This window comes from Buceros rhinoceros, unplaced genomic scaffold (assembly GCF_000710305.1).
Source record: "Buceros rhinoceros silvestris isolate BGI_N320 unplaced genomic scaffold, ASM71030v1 scaffold2242, whole genome shotgun sequence".
NCBI classification, from domain to species: domain Eukaryota; kingdom Metazoa; phylum Chordata; class Aves; order Bucerotiformes; family Bucerotidae; genus Buceros; species Buceros rhinoceros.
In genome coordinates this window covers 28,892-46,107 of record NW_010396956.1, presented here as the reverse complement: position 1 = coordinate 46,107, position 17,216 = coordinate 28,892, and the positions used below count along the sequence as shown (strand labels likewise).

The window sequence follows — 17,216 nt, the reverse complement described above, 5'->3', positions numbered from 1 at the left end:
CTCTTTCCCACCTCATGACATTTTCTGAGCTTTCCACATTTCTCTTGCAGGTATTGAAAAGGGAGTTTTTATATCCTCAAATTACTGCGAAGCATCAGCCTAACCCTGTCTCCTCTAGGAGAGAGCACAGGCTCACAGGCTTTCACTGAAATGTGCTCAAAGGATGCTGTTCAGAGGAAGCTCCCTTCACCTGCTTTCTATATGCTATCGAGGACCTACAGAAACCATGGTACAAACCCACTGAACTCACCAGTGGGGTGGTGTTACTACTCTTCCTGCGACAAAACAAAGGCTGATTACGTGGTAAAATACGGTACTTGAATAACCCGGACAGTGGGTAACTGCTGCTGCTGTCTTTGTGTTCTGCAGAAAAAAGAATCGCTACCTGGTCATCTTTCAGCTAATCTAGGAAGTTGGTTTGTTTCTAGCAAAAAAAAAAAAAAAAAAAAAAAAAAAAAAAAAAAAAAAAAAAAAAAAAAAAAAAAAAAAAAAAAAAAAAAAAGAGAAAAAAATTACAAGTTAGCAGCCAGTCTACATGGTTCATAAGGACTAAAATACTCACCCTGCACTTGTTGCTACACTAGAAGAACAAGGAACACGAGACAGGGGAATAAAACTTATGATTCACAACAATACCTGCTAGTAAGAAGGTCTGGCTTCTTCCAAATCCTCTGCTGGTGGGTTGGACCTCTTCAACAAAGCACACACACCCCAGCAGCAGCCAGAAGCCCAGAGCGAGATTTCTGGAGCACCAACAGCTATGATGGAGTTTTCTCGGATTCTTCAGGTTGGGGAAAGGACAAACTGTGACCTATTGAACTGGTGAAGTTTGTAAGAAGCAAAAACTAAGGCGGGGGGGAAAGGGCAGTTGAAGAAAACTGCCTTTTACTCTGCACCAGAAATCTTGAGGTAAATTAACTGAACACTGGCAACATGGAGGAAAAGGGGGGAAAAATGAACCCGCGGGGATGCCTGTTCTGTAAACCTCGTAAGTCACTCTGCAAGGCACATACCTCAGCAACATATTTTCCACATTTCACCAACTGCTGTTGTCCAGGCACTTTCTATTTTCAAAACCTTCTATGTATACGAAATGTACACAGGCAGGACAATACTTTTTCATCACATCCCTGCGTTCAGTCGTGTTTTCTTTTCACCAGGATTCTTGGCTTGGAGAAGTGAAAAGTGCCATCTCTTAAGAAAGGCTTTTCCTTTTAAACACTTTCAAATTTGCCCTGTTTTAGCTAAACGTGACGTTCTTTGTGAACGTTAAACAGTGGAGAGGGAGAGGGAGAGAGAGACACACACACACTCACTCACTCCTGGGGAAGATATTCGTCCATTTAAGGAATGAGAAATCATCACATTCAGCAGCAGGTCTAAATACAGTAATATGAAGGTCCCTTTCGCTCCCCCTGAGCAGGAAAATGTCACTGTGTACCAGACACCCAAATACTCAGGAATCAAGTAAATCCCTCATTTTTAATAGGGGAGCCAAATACTTCTGTTGAACCAGGCAGGGGCTGCAGTAGCTACAAACTACTTGCTGTACGACGTTTCTGTCAATGGCTCCTGCACTGACATGGCAGGGTTAGAGCCGTCACGGGACCACGGCATTCCCTGCTGGAAGATAAGACTAAGGGGCTGTGGGATAACTCCTGGGCTCCATTCAGCACCTCCTGCTGCCAGGGCAGAAAGGAGGAGCATGCTGCGTTCTGCATCCTACAGACCCTCCTGCTGGGAGGAAAGGAACTGGAGAGCCCCATCTTACTGGATGGGGGATGCATCCATCTCACCCTCTGCAACGTCAGAGGCAACCTAGCATCACCGTGGTGTTGGGGCTACTGAGAGTGTACCTGATATTGCGCTGACACCATCCTGTACACTGCCTCCTGATGACAGAACCTATTGAAGCAGTGAGAAAACCAACCATCAATGTCCTTCAGAAAAACATTTCATAAGCCACGAATCTCTACAACAGTCCCCTTTCCCTCCCTTTACTGCCCTGCATGCGTATTTCTTCCCAAAATAAGAGCCACAGTAATCCAGTAATAGCCTGGTGTTAAATAGTGGTAACTCATATTTATTACAATTATATACAATCGTATTTTATATTTGAAATCTATACATGATCACACAGACGAGCACACTTGCTTGGTGAGGACAGTGAGACTCGGTTGTTACAGGAATCGCTCTGCTAAGAGGCTCTGGTGCAGTGAATAACACGACTGGACACCACCATTTTACCAGCTGAGAACACAATGCTGCCAATGAGAGGTTTCAAAATTCACTGCTTGAACTTGTGTATAGCCCCAATGGGGCAAAAAAAGGCTGGACTGGGCAAGAAGGGCCAGTGGTTAACCTCAGAGCTGGAACCGTTCTCTCTTGTGCGAAGACTGCTTTGCTGGAGCAGGTGTCTGTCACTGGGTAGGTACAGGCCTCAGCTGATCATTTAAGATGGGTTTTCTCCTCATTTAGGGAGGAAAACAGGCTAAAAATCATTTCAAGATTCAGAGTTAACCAACAATTTCAGCATCTGGTATCACCCCTTTCATCTATGCATTCAGGGTAGCTATAAATTAAATGTAAGGTGTCAAAAACCTTGTCTTTGGAGGAGGAAGAGCGATAATGGGGATGCCCGGAGTTGACTTCTCTTAAAGCCTCCTTTAACTGGGGAGCGATCAGTAACAAAGCCACCTGTTGTCACGGATTTTACGGTGGCCACGGAAGCTGGACTTGGTCCTTAGCAAGAGGTCACTTGGATGAGTGTAAGCATGTGGGGCAGAAATAGTGTTCTTCGGACCCCACAGAAATTTAGTGTTCTCCGATGCCAGGTAGTTTCAGGAATTGGAGGCTTGATATAAGGCCTGGAAGAGCCAAGACTGAGATCTGGTCAGGAATTCAGGGTTAAAACATTCTTTTTTTTTTTTTTTTTTTTTTTTTTTTTTTTTTTTTTTTTTTTTTTTTTTTTTTTTTTTGGCAACAGAATATCAAGTAGTTTGAGAAATAAAACAGAAGGTTATTTTGGGAAACGGAGAACTGGTTTGGGCCTTATGTGGGGATTTAAAGGCTTGTGAAATCAAGGAGCTCAGGACAGATTGGTTTCTGAATTGGATAGGACTCCAGGGTGCAGCGACGAGGCTGTTTCACGAGAGATGGTGTTATTTCAGGGGATTTATTCTGTAGCAGTGGTGCACGGTAAGGCGATTGGTCTTCCAGCCTAGGCAGTGACCCCAGCTCATGGGGAGGGGGTGGGTCTGGGAGGGAAGGGGAAGCCACTGCAACACTGCAAAGCCCTGTGGTGCGACAGGGCCCACCTTGTTCACTGGGCAATCATGACCCTGCTCAAGGTCAATCATGGGAGAACCACTGGATGGGATGGTGGCACTTCTCTCCACAAAATGGGAGAGGCACCAGGGACAGTGCAGGTGGCTAGGGAAGATGTACAGCAGCAGCAGAAGCCAGGGTGCCTTAGTCAATCTCATTCTCATTGCTGGCCCCCTCAGGTCTTCGTAGCTTTTCCACTTGCTCATTAATCTGACCATCCCCTCCTCGCCGGTCCTCAGTCTGGACACCCAGACATTCTTCCTCATCCACATGGCTAACATCATCATCCTCATCATCCTCTTCCTCTTCTTCATTCCTTTGGGTTTCCCTTTTCTCCTCCTCACCCTGCACCTCCATCCGCACTTGGCTCTTGACGTCAATCACTGCCTTGTTACCCTCCTCTGTGCTCAGCAGATGGCAGCTGACTTTCGAACCCTCCGGGCTGTGGTTCTCCTTGACTGGTGAGGAGGTGGTAGACTCATTGCTGACAGGCGAGATGTCACTGCTGCTATTATGGTTGGCAACAACAGGGTTGGAGGGTGAGCTTGGCTTCACTGGGATCTGCCATGACGGGATCTTAGGAGCCGAAGGGGAGGGAGGGAACTGCCTCCTTGGGGGACAGAAAGAGAGGAAGAAAAGGAGAGAAAGGGGCTTTTATTAGAAACACTGAGGGGTTATCATTACAGATTGGTATTTGCACTGGGGAGGACATGTAAAGCAGGACCGCGACTGCAAGTCTCCTTTGCTGTAAATGAACAAAACACCAAGGACACTTCACTTCTTCCGCCAGAATCTCAAAGTGCTTTACCAGCACCCAGTAATAGAGCCTGCACACAAGGAGACTGTCACAGCTGGGGAATCTGAAGTACTGCAGCTTGGTTTGGCCGATTTCACAGAGTAAGCCAGCACTCAGGAATGCTGCCTGTGGGAAGACAGGGGTGTCCTTTTATAAAACCTTCACTAATTAATTGGTAAGGAAAATTCCCACTGGAGCAAGAAGTCAGACACACCAGGTCCTTGTGCCTGAGCCAAGGAATTTCACCACCTCGCTCTCGCCTCCACTGTGATACACAGCTCTTGCATTCTGGCTCACCACAATCCAGAGCCTATGTCCTAGTTCCAGCATGCACTTCACATGTTTGGGCCAGGTCCTGTCTGCTGCAAACTGGTTCAGTTTCTCTAACTTGAATGGAGTCATACCAGCTTCCACCAGCTGACAAAGCTGGCTGCTCTGTCCTCAAGTCCTTTCCAGGTGGGCTTTATGGATTTGACAGTGGCAGGCTAATGCCCAACCCTAACAGGAGAATTCAAGTACCAAGTAGGACAAATATCAGTGCAGTGGGCAGCACTGGTGCCCTCAGAAAGTCTTCCATCATGAAGAGCAAGACAAAAAAGCATGTCTGATCTAGTACTCCCCACGCATCCTTGCTCGTGTACGTGAAAAGTGGGAGCGAGAACAGGTATCAGATCAAGCTCTGAAAAGGATGCTGGGTGGCACAGAGGCCTCCTGCCTCTCAGGTGAGCCAGTTAGTTCCACGAACAAGACCAGAGTGGACAAAAGCTGGCTGCTCTCCTACAGTGAGCACTCAAACACAGCAGACTAATTTTCTTAGACTGAACTCTCACCTCCCTCTTCCTGCTGCCATCACCAGCCATCAAGGAACTCTGCTGATCTAACCTTCATCTCCTGCGAGTGCAATAAGCTAATGTCTGCATTGTTCAACCAGTACCATAAATGCAATCAACAAATTCAATCTTTCTTGGCTGCAGTGTTGCTGCCAAATTCTCACTGCAGAAACATTTGCCTTTTGTTTAAAAAAACAACCCCCCAAAAAGTCTTATTTTTTTCCAAAAAAGCTCTTATCCAGCAGCTGCAGCTTTCTCCTTGCTGAAGAGATGTCATTAAGCAATGCTCTCTCCCCAGCAGTGATACTAGTACGACCCAGCTTAACAGACAGTAACTTAATACATGTCCTCAATCCTTTGCTTTCTGCTGTGGTTTCTGGGAGGAATGGGAGGTGTAGCAAGAATTTAAAAGGATCGTAAAGACAAAACACTTTTCAGACTTCTGAAAACCAGATAAGGTCTAGACCAATATCAGACTGATCTTTGAAGTCCCTCTCTTAGGAAACAGATGACTTTAGAAGACTTGGTTACGTGTGGAAGAAGTGAAAGTATCACTAGCTCAAAAGGTAGCTAAACTCTTAAGTAATGTACTTGGAAAAAAAGAATGTCCTCAAGAACTGAGATCTGATCCCCGTTCTTAATGACTGTCCCACAGGCTGGAATTTATATCATCTCATTTCAGGCATCTCCTACATTGTAACATGTGTATGCCTCAGCTAGCTAATAAAAAAAGGCTCTGCTGAAGTGCGAGTCTCTCCGTCCTGTTATGCCCTAACCATGAACTGCTCAGCTGAGCTGTAACCAGAAGTGACTCTCTCTGTAACCAAATGCAGGTGCAGATGCAGTCAATACCTGGATCTAGGTGAAAGAAATCCTGACAGTGGTGAGTGGCAGAGAAATTCTCTATCATAAACAAAAAGGAAAAATCTTATTAATTACCCAAAGCACTCTGTGATTTAAGACAAGTTTGAAATGCATTCTGAGACCTGTGAATAGAAAGTGATAGTGCAATGCAAAGTGGCATTATTAAAATACCATAACAGGATATAGAGCTAGTTCCTGTTGGAAATGCCTTTCCTCTCCGTGCCTGAGAGAATCCCAGAGAGCAACCCCTTCCCCACACAGGAACCTGCTCAAGTATTCCATCCATACCGGTTCAGGAGAAGTCCTTTTAATGAGTAGATCTCAGATTTCAATTCATTAATATTCTGTGACTCCAGAATCCAGTTGGTGGAAGTTGTGGCCTAGAACATGAAAAAGAAGACGTAGAGATCAAAATATGAACTGAGAGACAGTTCATGAATGTCACTTTTTTTTACGTTATTCTCCCTCTCCTCCCATTTGGGAATCCTGAGCCCTGGGGATAACACACATAGGCTCATTCATTTAAAATCTATTGAACCTGAGCAAAACTACTTCCACAATAAAGAAGGGCCTGAATGGATCTCCACGACAATCAGAAATAATAATTGTCTCACGGTGCCAAGACTATTCAAATACTTGCTTTCTGTTTTGGTGGACTAATTAATCTTGTCTCCATCATACCATGCACAACCATCGCTGAATCGTCTCAAGGCGACCTTTCTTTTCTGATTAGGAGGAGGCCAGCACTTGTGAGAATTCAGACAGAGCAAGGTCTACATAGGATGTTTTACGCCAACGTATCAGACAGAGAACAATACACAAAGAGGTAAACTAAATCATTTCACGCTGACCTAATGAATGATTTCTAGAGAACTAGAATGAGGATCCTGAAAGGCAGTGGGAGTTGCACTGAATCACGTCTTCTACTCTTTCCTGTGACTGCATTTAGCTGAGGCAAGAGATTCAACTATTATATATTAACAACTATGTTAAAACCGTTTGCTCATTTCTCCTAAATCATGAAATAAAGAATTGATTATCTGCACTCTGTGGCATTTAGAGATGGGCTTATAAATCGATGCTTGGAAGTTGCAAAAATTTTCCCTACTAGATCTGAAGAATTAGAGCTATGCCTGAGTTACCAGGCTGTGTCTCCACGCAGCAGCTGGACTAGGCACTGTCTCTTGGATATTTCAGGGCAATGAATGCAACTGGGTGGGAAAAGATGATAAGTAACTCATGGAAGCCTGGTACAGCTGCTGTCAGCACCGCATCAGAATTGCCGTGGGTTATCAGGCAGAAATTAGAGTGAGGTAACTACTAGGAGAATATGCTGCAGATAATACTTTTGGCAACCTTTCTTTAAACACTTTCAGTAACTTGAGAAATGGAAGAAACATTCTGAAAGACAGATTATGGCCTATGGTTACCCTGTCCTATCACTCTAGCAACTCCTGTAGCAGTGGGCTGAATATGGGGCCAAAGAAACTCACGTCCAGCACTTCCAGTAGTAATTCCTGCTAAAAGCCATTAGGAATGAACCTATTTGTGAGCATTGCTCCCAGGACACTCCTAAGAAATCCCTTGACAAAGGAAGCCAGGACTGGAATAACACAGAACTCCTCCTCAGCATATCCTACTAGATGGAGCCAGATCTGGTTGTTCCTACTTATTCTTTAAACAGACTTCATCTAGTGCTGAGTAACCCTGAACACCTCCACAGCCAGCACTCCTCACAGCAGCTTCTGGGCTGTGAACCCAGTGAGCTGGGAGAGGCTCAGTCTGTAGTAGCTGTGATATACACAGATGCGTTCCCTTGGGATTCACACTCCCAGCCCTCAGACAGCAAGAATCCAGGAGCCACTGTTCTGGCTTTCCAAGACCTTGAAAGCTACAGCAGCACATTAACAAGGGAGTGATTTCCACTCACTGGCCTGCAAAGGACTCAAATTTCCAAAACACATATGGTGCCAGATGCCTAGGATTTAGAAATAAAATCTGACATCTGGGGCTTTTTAGCCAGTCTCTTTAAAAACAGTTGTAGAAAATTCAAGCCTTGAATTTTTATGTACGTTTTTTAATTACTTAAAGTCCCTCTTTTTAATTTTTTACAGCATGCCAGTAGGAGTTTGAAAAGCAGATATAAAAACTTACATTACAGCTGAGAAAACACAGCTTTTATTCTTTGGTTTGTGGGGTTGCCCAAGTTTTTCTTTGTACACATGAGGTTTAGATATCATAACAATGTATGCTACCATTTCAGGGCAGGGGGTAGAGAGGGGGGAGGAAAAACTTCTTCAAGACTCTATAAACCACCAAGACTCTTACGCCCTTTTTCCTTCTTAAAGCTCAACATGTGGTCTTAATCTTAACACTTAAGACCTGAAAACAGTTTTCCAATTTCCGGACTGGCTCCAGGCCACTGACAGGCCACAGTTCCCAAGGAAAATTGAAGCAGAGTGTTGTGACCATAAACTGGCTTTCATGGTTGGGTTTACAGCTGTGCCACTGAGGGGTTCCTACTGTACAGCGTGCACACCACATAGTCAGCTGTGGCCCACCAGTTACACACTATCAAAGGCTTTGTACGAGATTAAAGTATAGGTAAGGGCAGAAGACAACTGCTATGCTTAGGGAAAAGGCTATAAGCACTGTCTAAGGGATTTCACAGTAAACAGAAAAATGTCTCTCTGTATGGAGAATACTGCAGGATGACCGGGCCCTGAATAATCACAAGTTTGTGAGTGAAAGGAAGATTTGTGATGGTTCAAATCCATCCTACCTCACACGAACCAACACTCGCTGGCTGATAAAACGCTTAGGCCAGTGGCTGCAAAGTACTCTGGAGATGAAGAGCACTAACTCTCATTGCCAGAAAGAAAATCAATTTTAGTTAAAAGTGGTTACTTGTAGTTACACATGTAACAACACAAACTAGTCAGAACTGATGGGTTTATTGCTAGGGTCAAGTCAGGAGTCAAGGGGGATGGGCCACTGCGCATCACTAACATGGTTGTGATGGGGCCACCAGTTACACTGAGATGACCAACATCACTGAAACAAGAAACCAAAGAACGCTCAGCCGTTACCTGGCCTGGATCTGAACAAGTCACTTAAATACAGCACTTCAAGTGTGTGCTTGGCTGAACAGGACAATGTACAAGGATAAGGTAGAATCACAAACATGTGAAATTACACACTACGTACAAATAAAACCTCTGCACAACTGGCCTTTACCTCTTTTGATCGGTGGACTAACAGCACAATTATTTCATCTCAATTGCAATGCAGAAGATACAGAGCTGAGAAGAGCTGTGAGGCCTTGGACACACCGGCTGCGTACAAAGCTATATGGCAAAGCTCTCTCAGAAGGTAGATGTCTTCCACTGAGTAGCCAATTAACGTCTGGTGCTTTAAACAGACCGCCTATGGAGAAGGCAGATGCAGAGAAACTGGCTGGGGATATGACAAAGGTGAAGACTGGATTGTGAATCTAATAAGGTGCTTCCGATGTGCCCGCAAAAGCAGCCATGCATATTCCAAAGGAGATGATTGTGTTCTGAAGGTGAAAGTTGGAAATGGATACCTTAGAAGCAGCCAGTTCTTGGGTGAGCTCCTGGATTTTCTGTTGTTGCTGGATTAGCAGTTCCTGGACAGCCGCTAAGGTTGTCTGTAACTGAGTCACTGCGAGCGAAAAAGCAGGAGAGTGTTAAACCGAGGTACATGCACATATATGGACTCACACACATCCTTCCTGCTGTCTAGCTACAAAGATACCTCTATTCCTACTATATTTAATTTATCTACACCCGCCTGCTCACTTTAATCCATATGATTTATCTGCACTACGGGTAATCTACCTGCACTGCATCTAACCTCCAGTATTTCTAGTTTATCTTTCCATTGTATAGATGTCTATAGCCCACAGTATATCCGTCCAAAACCTCTCCCTTCTAATTATATTGGTTTATGATTTGTACATCTCCCTGAACTTACACAATGTTTGTATCATTTATCTACCTTGGGCCTCACGCAGGCAAACAGCAGGGCTAGCTCCAATCTGGGAAGAGGCTCGTCTCAGGATTGACCTTAGGGTATCTTGAGAAATGAATGATGCTTTTCTCCTCACCCTCCACTAATAAGTGTAATTAAGATCCTCCCACTCCCAACCCACCAGCTCCTTCAATCCCAACATCCTTAACAAACTTACTGCTAAAAATCATACCTTTTTCCATCCCACCAATTGAATATACTTTGCACTTTTCCCCTTTTACTTCCAGGGAACACCCAGTACTCCCCTCCTACAACCCAGCAAACAGTGGAGAACTTCTGCTGGACTGCTACTCCCATTTCAGGAGAACTTTTTCTGCTTTGGTACTTTATCCAAAGCTTCCAGGCAGTAAACAAGCTGATAAAATGAAATAAAATTAAAAACTCTATTGGTGTGACAGGTAACAGCTAATCCAGACCATCATTAGGGCATCGGGTAATGAACAGACACCCTATAGAGTCAATAACAGAGAAGGTGGCTAAGGTCAAGGAGGCACAGTAATTACAGACTCTCCTGACCCTTCCTTGGATTTTCAGATGGAAGGTGGGGGGAAAACACCAAAAAAAAGCCCCTGAAAACATCAGAGAAGCAGAAATTAAAAATGAACTTTACAGCCCTCCGAAAGGCTGTCATTTTATTCCCCTTATTAATATTCTGAGGTTGGGAGCCTTTCCGTAAAAACATAATTAATTGAGGCCGCGCCGACAGTAAACAAGCAATTTCAAATTAAACCGAAATGACGGCGGCTTCATTTGCAAATGTGAACAGATTCTCAGAGCAGATAAATGAAGTCACCACATAAACTAGAGATGGAGGGAAAGAAAAGGGTGGGAGTCTTGGCAGAATGGAGGATATAGGGAGAAAGGCTTTGAGAGGAGAATTGATGGAGTCATTAATCTTTACCTGTCTGTGTCACGCTGCCACTCATCTCAGAAATGTTTGACTCAATCCTCTGAAGTTGTTTCCTGTCTTCTTTGCCACCCATGATGAGAGGAAGCAGGTATTTCTGCAAGCACAGAAACTTTTTTAGGAAATAGGAATATGCAAAGCTGTTTTCCTCATCTACCTGAAATCTCCTCAAAGCCCACCACCCAAACCTCAGCCTTTATCACAGAGCCAGTGATCATTCATCCACACTCATACACCTGGCTGAGAGGAGAAATCTCCTCTACAGTAGGTGTTAAAAGAAGTTGCACAAGAGAAGATATGAGATCTGTGACTACATTTTTGGAGGTGCTAGAAAACAGTTCCTAACTCCATTTAAGGTTTCCTGGAACAGCTCTGAGTCAGAGGAACATCCATCACATAGAGAGAACAACTCCAGATCTTACACTCTCCAATGTGCACACACTGATGTGTCACAACATCTGAGCTACATCCACAAGGCAAGAAACGCAGAGGTGGGAAGAAGAAGAGAAAGGCCCAGGAGAGGCCAGAGGAAGCAAAAGCCAGGGAATGAGAGGTATTATAAAATCTTTTGAACCTTGGCTAAGGAAGAGTTATGAGTCGTGGAGGGAAAAGCAGAGATCTGGAGCTCAAGAAAGAGAAAGGAAATGGAATAGATTCAGCAATGGTAGAGGAGAACTAAGGAACCAGGTCTCAGGGAAGTGAGAACCAGGCTAGTACAGGATGGGAGGCAGTTCAGTGCCATGTACACAGCAGGAAATCTACCTCACTCTGCCCTTGCAGAGGATGGACTAGAGCTACCAGGTCACACCTAACTCCCATGGATCCTTCTGTAGCACTGCTGCTACGAAATGAATATGCGTTTCAACGAGCTCAACATGGCAGGTGAAAACAATGTGAGAGAAGAGTGGTCTAGGATGCGGATAGCCCCGATAGTGCCTATCAGTTCTTTTTCATCCTGGCTTTTAATCCACGTACAGGCACTGCAGCGACATACATAGCGGACGTTTTCTGAGACAGAGCAGATTATCCAAACTGACGTGTGTTCAACAGCCTTCTCTTACGCTTAATAGCACTGGTTTAAGAGTTCAGTGTCACTACGCACAGCTCTTACCCTCACAGAACACCTGCACACGTATATGTCTACACTCAGACCTGCTGAAAAGCAAATAGCTTTTGATGACTTTCATGAACATCTCTTAAACATCACAGAACACACATGGACAGCTATATTGCATCCTTGCGTCCTGTCATTCATATAAAAACCACTACTTGCAAACTCCTTCAAAATCCCATGAAGGGCAGAGGGAATTTATCAACTCTTTCCAAGGATGCCTTACTCCTATAAGAGAATCTGGGTCTCCTCTAGGCACACAGTATGCCTTACAAGGTTTAGATAGACAGCAGAACAAGATCTGTAAACAAAGAATACAGCATAGGATGTATAAACAGCATCAGTGACATTATGCCAAAAAAAATTATGTAAATCATCAATATGTGTTAGATATGTGTCATTTAGTAACAGCAATATGTTCAGGTCTGCAAGGCCCAGCAGCTGTTGGCTTAACGTCTCTCTGGACAGTTATCAGCTCCACCATTTCTTTGCAAGAATAAAAAGATCACTAAAGGTTGGCATCACTACTTTAACGTAAAAACATGGGGACAACATATCTCAATGAAAAAACATTTTCCTGTGTCATCTGACTTTACTTGCAGAGATGGAACATGTTGCTTAATCTGGCCTCTCCTTAGCCTGAGATCCAGAAAATTAATGATAGGACAGGATAAGAAAAGTAGTTTTAAACTAGAAGGCCAACATTTTCATTTGTAAAAGAGATTTTACTGAACAAGGCAATAATTGTTAATTAAAGAACAAACCAACATGAAAACATCCACATCTTGTTAAGACTTCATCTCTGACCCTTTTTCAAAAATAAAACTCAACTTCTACAGGACCAAAGCTCTTTACACTCTGCTGTGTTGACCTGAACCACTTATGTCTTTCTGTGTAGCCACACAGTATGTTTACCAAAGACATTACCTAATTACCACTTACCACATTGCTGGAAAGTAAATCCAAAATGAAAGAATATGTTCAATTGGAGAAACATTGCAGAAGAAATAAGAAGGGGCTGCTGTTTCTACACAAGCAGACACACACTTGCACTACCTTGTTCTAAACATAGCAGAACTATGGGATGGATGGAAGACCTGGAAATTAGCACCAATGTTCTGACTGGTCAGAGAATATTCTTTCCTACCCAGGGTGTGGGATCACCAGTGGACAAATCATTAGACTGGGGTTATGACAGTAATCAGACAATCCCTTTACTGAACCGTGCTCAGTTTCCCCATCTTCAAAAATTCCCAAATAAACACACACAAGGAAAATTACCTTGCTTCTAGCAGTTTGAAATCCACCACCGCTAAAGACTAGTTTTGTTTGGTTGCACATTTTGACTCTGCATTTTCATGGTTAAGTGTCTATATTTCTCAAATATACCCACGGCAGTGCCAGGAAGAACAGAGATGCCTCAACAACTTGGAACCAACATGATCATTTGGACACAAGCAGCATTAACATTGTTCTCTCACAGTACAGTGAAGAGTAGTGAGGGAAATATTACCTTGTAGAGCTGGTGGAATCCAAAGGTGATTCCTGCCATTATGATAGCTAAAGCGCCATAGTCTCGCCATCTGGAGCCAGGTGGACCTAAAGGTCAAAATCAAGAAATAATCATAGTCAGAACTGCAGGTGACAATATTTTCATACATTCATTTTATCAGAGGAATAATGCCAGTGCTGCTGTTTCTTAGCAGGCGTAAATATACTTAGCAGGAGGCATTAAGATGCTGGTAGTCCCTCAGGTACAGCGTGCTGGCTTCTGGCCCTGGGACATCGAAACATCTGTCCTAACCTCTAGCACTGACACTGGCCTTGCACAAAGTGTCAAAGGGAGACAAATCACAGCAGCCACTGGAAAAGTTCCATCCAGCTGGTTTGCCCTGCTCTTTCCTTGCAGAAGGCACTCTGAACCCTCCTGTGCTTTCCCCAGATAACTGTGGTGTTAGGATTAGCTAATATTAACTCATTACTTGAATACCAATTGTTCTCCACTATCATCATTTTTGAAAATGGACAGGGGCAGAGAACCAGAAGAGTGCAGAAAAAAAGAAAGAAGGAAGTGTTTTGAGAAAGAAGAGAAATCTATCAGGCGTTTATGAACACTGTCAGCAATTACAGACCATTTCAATAAGGAAGGATCCACTGTCTTTCAAGCCTGAATTATGAATAGGGACCAAAGCACACAAACAGCCGAGAGAAAATATGCAATTAGATATCTACAGAGAGAGGTAGAGAAGTAGATAAAAGCTCGAGATATTTAACACACAATTCTGCACAGAAGCTTAGAGACTCCACGGAGCAAGGTAAAGATATGCTATGCTCTGCTCCTTCAAGCAGAATCAGAAGGTACCTGTAGTTTTCCACCAGCTTTATCCTTTCACCTCCCGCGCAGTTCCCTTAATGAATCTTGTACTGCCCCCGGTTTTCTTTAACAAAGAGGATGCAGAGTGATCTTTCCTAAAGTTCAGTGGCAGGATGTGGGCAGAACTGATGAGGTGGAGGCCGGTGTACTGTCTCCAAACAGACAGATCCAAATCTACACGTGCCTTACTATGTCTTGGAAATGCATTCTGTTTTCCAAAGTTTCAATCTAGGCTTTCAAAGGGAGGTTTAACTGGTTGAAACAGCTGGAAGCTTGTCTTGCTTCTGCTTTGTTCACCTATTGCCATTTTCCCTGTTGCTGAGATCTTCTACAGGCATTGCATTGAAGAGTTACACCTAATCCCAGCCCTCAGGCTCTACAGACGGGCACTGACTCTCAAATACTGGCACTCATAGCTCCTTGCTATGTTTTAGGACACAGCTCCTCAAATTATTCACTGGCTAGAAATCTGAACAAATTAAAGCAGCTCTGTCAGAACTGGGGAATAGTGTTACCAGCAGTATTTTGGGTTGCTGCAGTTGCAGTTTTGGAGCTTAGGCACATGATCAAATTATCATAACTTTTTAACTTAATGAGTTAACACACGTCTGCTAAGCTGCAGTAACTGGCTGTGTACATGTCAGGATTTAAAATGATCTCTGGCTCATCTTGCTGCAAACCCCAGTCATCCATCCCACCTTCCCCTCCTTACTCTGCTCCCACTGTCATTTCGGGTTGGATGTCCTGTTCTCTGCCCTGAACTTCTGACTATAAATTCCCCTCTAGGACAATGCAACTCATTCCAGGCTGACACTTCCTATTTTAAAGGGTTAATTAATCTCAGAGGGTCTGGGGGTCCAGCCATGCACTGTCCAGAGCAGTCCTTGACTGGCTGTCCCTAACCAGCTCCCAGCTGCGGTGACCTCTGAGTAGAGACGAGACAACAGGCAGGACCCTGTCCGCTTTGCCCCTTCACCTTGCTCATTTCTCCCTCCATTCCTGTAAGGCTTGAGCTAAGAACATTTTATTGCCCCTTGGTTTTCATTATTAATGAAAAGGGACCAGAATGATCTTTCCTAAAGTTCAGAGAGTCTATAAAGACAAGAAGCTGAAATGCCATTTTACTCGTTTTAGAGATGTGTGAAATAATTCTGTCTTGTGGCAAAAGAAAAGTGAGGGGGTGGAGAGGAACAGTGAGGGATGCAGTAAAGGCTCTGCATTGACCATGTCAACTTTACAATGTTATGAAGAATGTCACAGCTCTGCCTAAAATCTACATTCAATCTTCCCTTTTCTCTGCAATACTCTAATCTAAAACGTGGGGTGGAGAGAGGGTTAGAAGTTTCTCGGTTGTAATGTCAGTGCTCACACTGACTTCTTTGCATATCCTCAAGTTCCCCACTTGTAAAAATGGACTAAAATTCAGAGAAAGTGAAAAAGCACTAACAGCCCAGTTACTCTTCAGTTTAGGCACTGGGCAAGTAACAACCCAGTCTACTGAAGAAATGCTCAGAAGGCAGATGGAAGGGACACAGACATTTTCTCCATCTATAAGTCTATGTTTTCTGTAAGTATATTTCATTTTCACAGCAGCAACTGTACATTGCACTTCCAGAGTAAACACTATTTTTAAGATCCCCATTCATCTCAGAATTAACTCTCCTGACATCAGTTAATTACGCATTGTAAATCCAAGTAAGGTCAGCCTCACTAGTATCCACATTTAAAACTGTAGAATCCAAGGCTGGGAGGGAGAAGTAATATTCCAAGAGCAAACAGTGAACCCACGGAAAGGAGTTGAAGGAAAAAAAGAGTTTGGATTCTAGTTACCATTTTTAGTTGTAAGAGAAAACAGTCTGTATTCTGCAGCCTCCCACATAAGGAAGACAGAGAGGTGGGAGAAGAAGATCCAAATGGCAAGAAAACCAGTCATTGATTCTTAAGCAGGTTTAAAATCTGCTCAAAACCCCATAAATGGAGACCACAGCTGCCATGGGGAAGGACACAGACAGTACCTGGGTGCTAAGCACGCAGCTTTGCACACCTTGCTCAGAAACTCCCCTGAGTTTTCTTGTAATTATAGGGGTTTGAAAGGTAAAAAAAATAATATAAACCAAATTAATCATTTAAATATTTAGAGTCAGATTTTTGTCCTCACTGCTGGATTAGTGTATTTCATAACGCCAACAGCAGACAGCCCAGGTTTTTTACTGAGGGTTCATTTTAGAGCATGTTTAAACTAGTCAGATTGAGTGATGCTTCCAGCAACTAATCGCATGTCAAATAAAAGATATTTTATGTAATAAATTACTGCTACAAGTAATTCAAATGTCATTTATCAGTTTTATTATCAGTCAGGCAAAGTCTTGTTTCTCTATATTAATCAAATTCAAGATTTTTTTAAGCTTTTTTTTTTTTTAAGCAGTTTTGACACCTCTTGGCAAAAGTACAAACTGGAGGGAAGGCATTACTCCCCCAGAACAGGAGGGAGAAACAGCAGAGATGGTACTGAGCTAAAATACAGTGTCTAGTATCTCAGCCTAATTCTTGTCTCTTCTTCCCTACAGTTATTACTGTTTCTCTTTCACCAAACCCAGGAGGAGTCCGGCATCAAGAACTACGTTACTCCGAGAGCTTACAAACATGCTTCTTTCTCATTAACGTCTCAAGAAGAAGAAAGTACTTACATAGGAAACAGCTCTTTCCAACAAACCTTCAGAACACTAAGGAATACCTACACTAGCAGGTCAATCTGTACAAAAGGAAGTATTTAAGCGGTATGAATTATTTCCTGCAACTTTAAAAATTAGAACAGACTGAGTTGACAACAACAGGAGATCAAGCAAGTAAAATCAAAAGGTTGAAGTCAACAGGATTTACTGCTCTGACTCACAAGAGTGGACGTCTTATGCTGGAGCTGCTGGCAAGATTACCAACTCATCTGTTTGCTCCAT

General features: G+C 43.4%; 1 protein-coding gene across 1 annotated transcript in view; it reads right to left on the bottom strand.

The window, feature by feature from the left end:
- Window positions 1-3,058: 3,058 nt before the first annotated feature.
- PEX14 (peroxisomal biogenesis factor 14) overlaps window positions 3,059-17,216 on the bottom strand; it is a gene marked incomplete at its 5' end in the record, with an annotated part of 39,731 nt that continues 25,573 nt past the window's right edge. Inside the window, 5 exons of the mRNA XM_010146036.1 lie at window positions 3,059-3,937; window positions 6,106-6,197; window positions 9,404-9,501; window positions 10,772-10,874; window positions 13,402-13,487. Of these exons, the coding sequence (XP_010144338.1) occupies window positions 3,472-3,937; window positions 6,106-6,197; window positions 9,404-9,501; window positions 10,772-10,874; window positions 13,402-13,487 (845 nt within the window). The remainder of the gene's footprint in view (window positions 3,938-6,105; window positions 6,198-9,403; window positions 9,502-10,771; window positions 10,875-13,401; window positions 13,488-17,216) is intronic.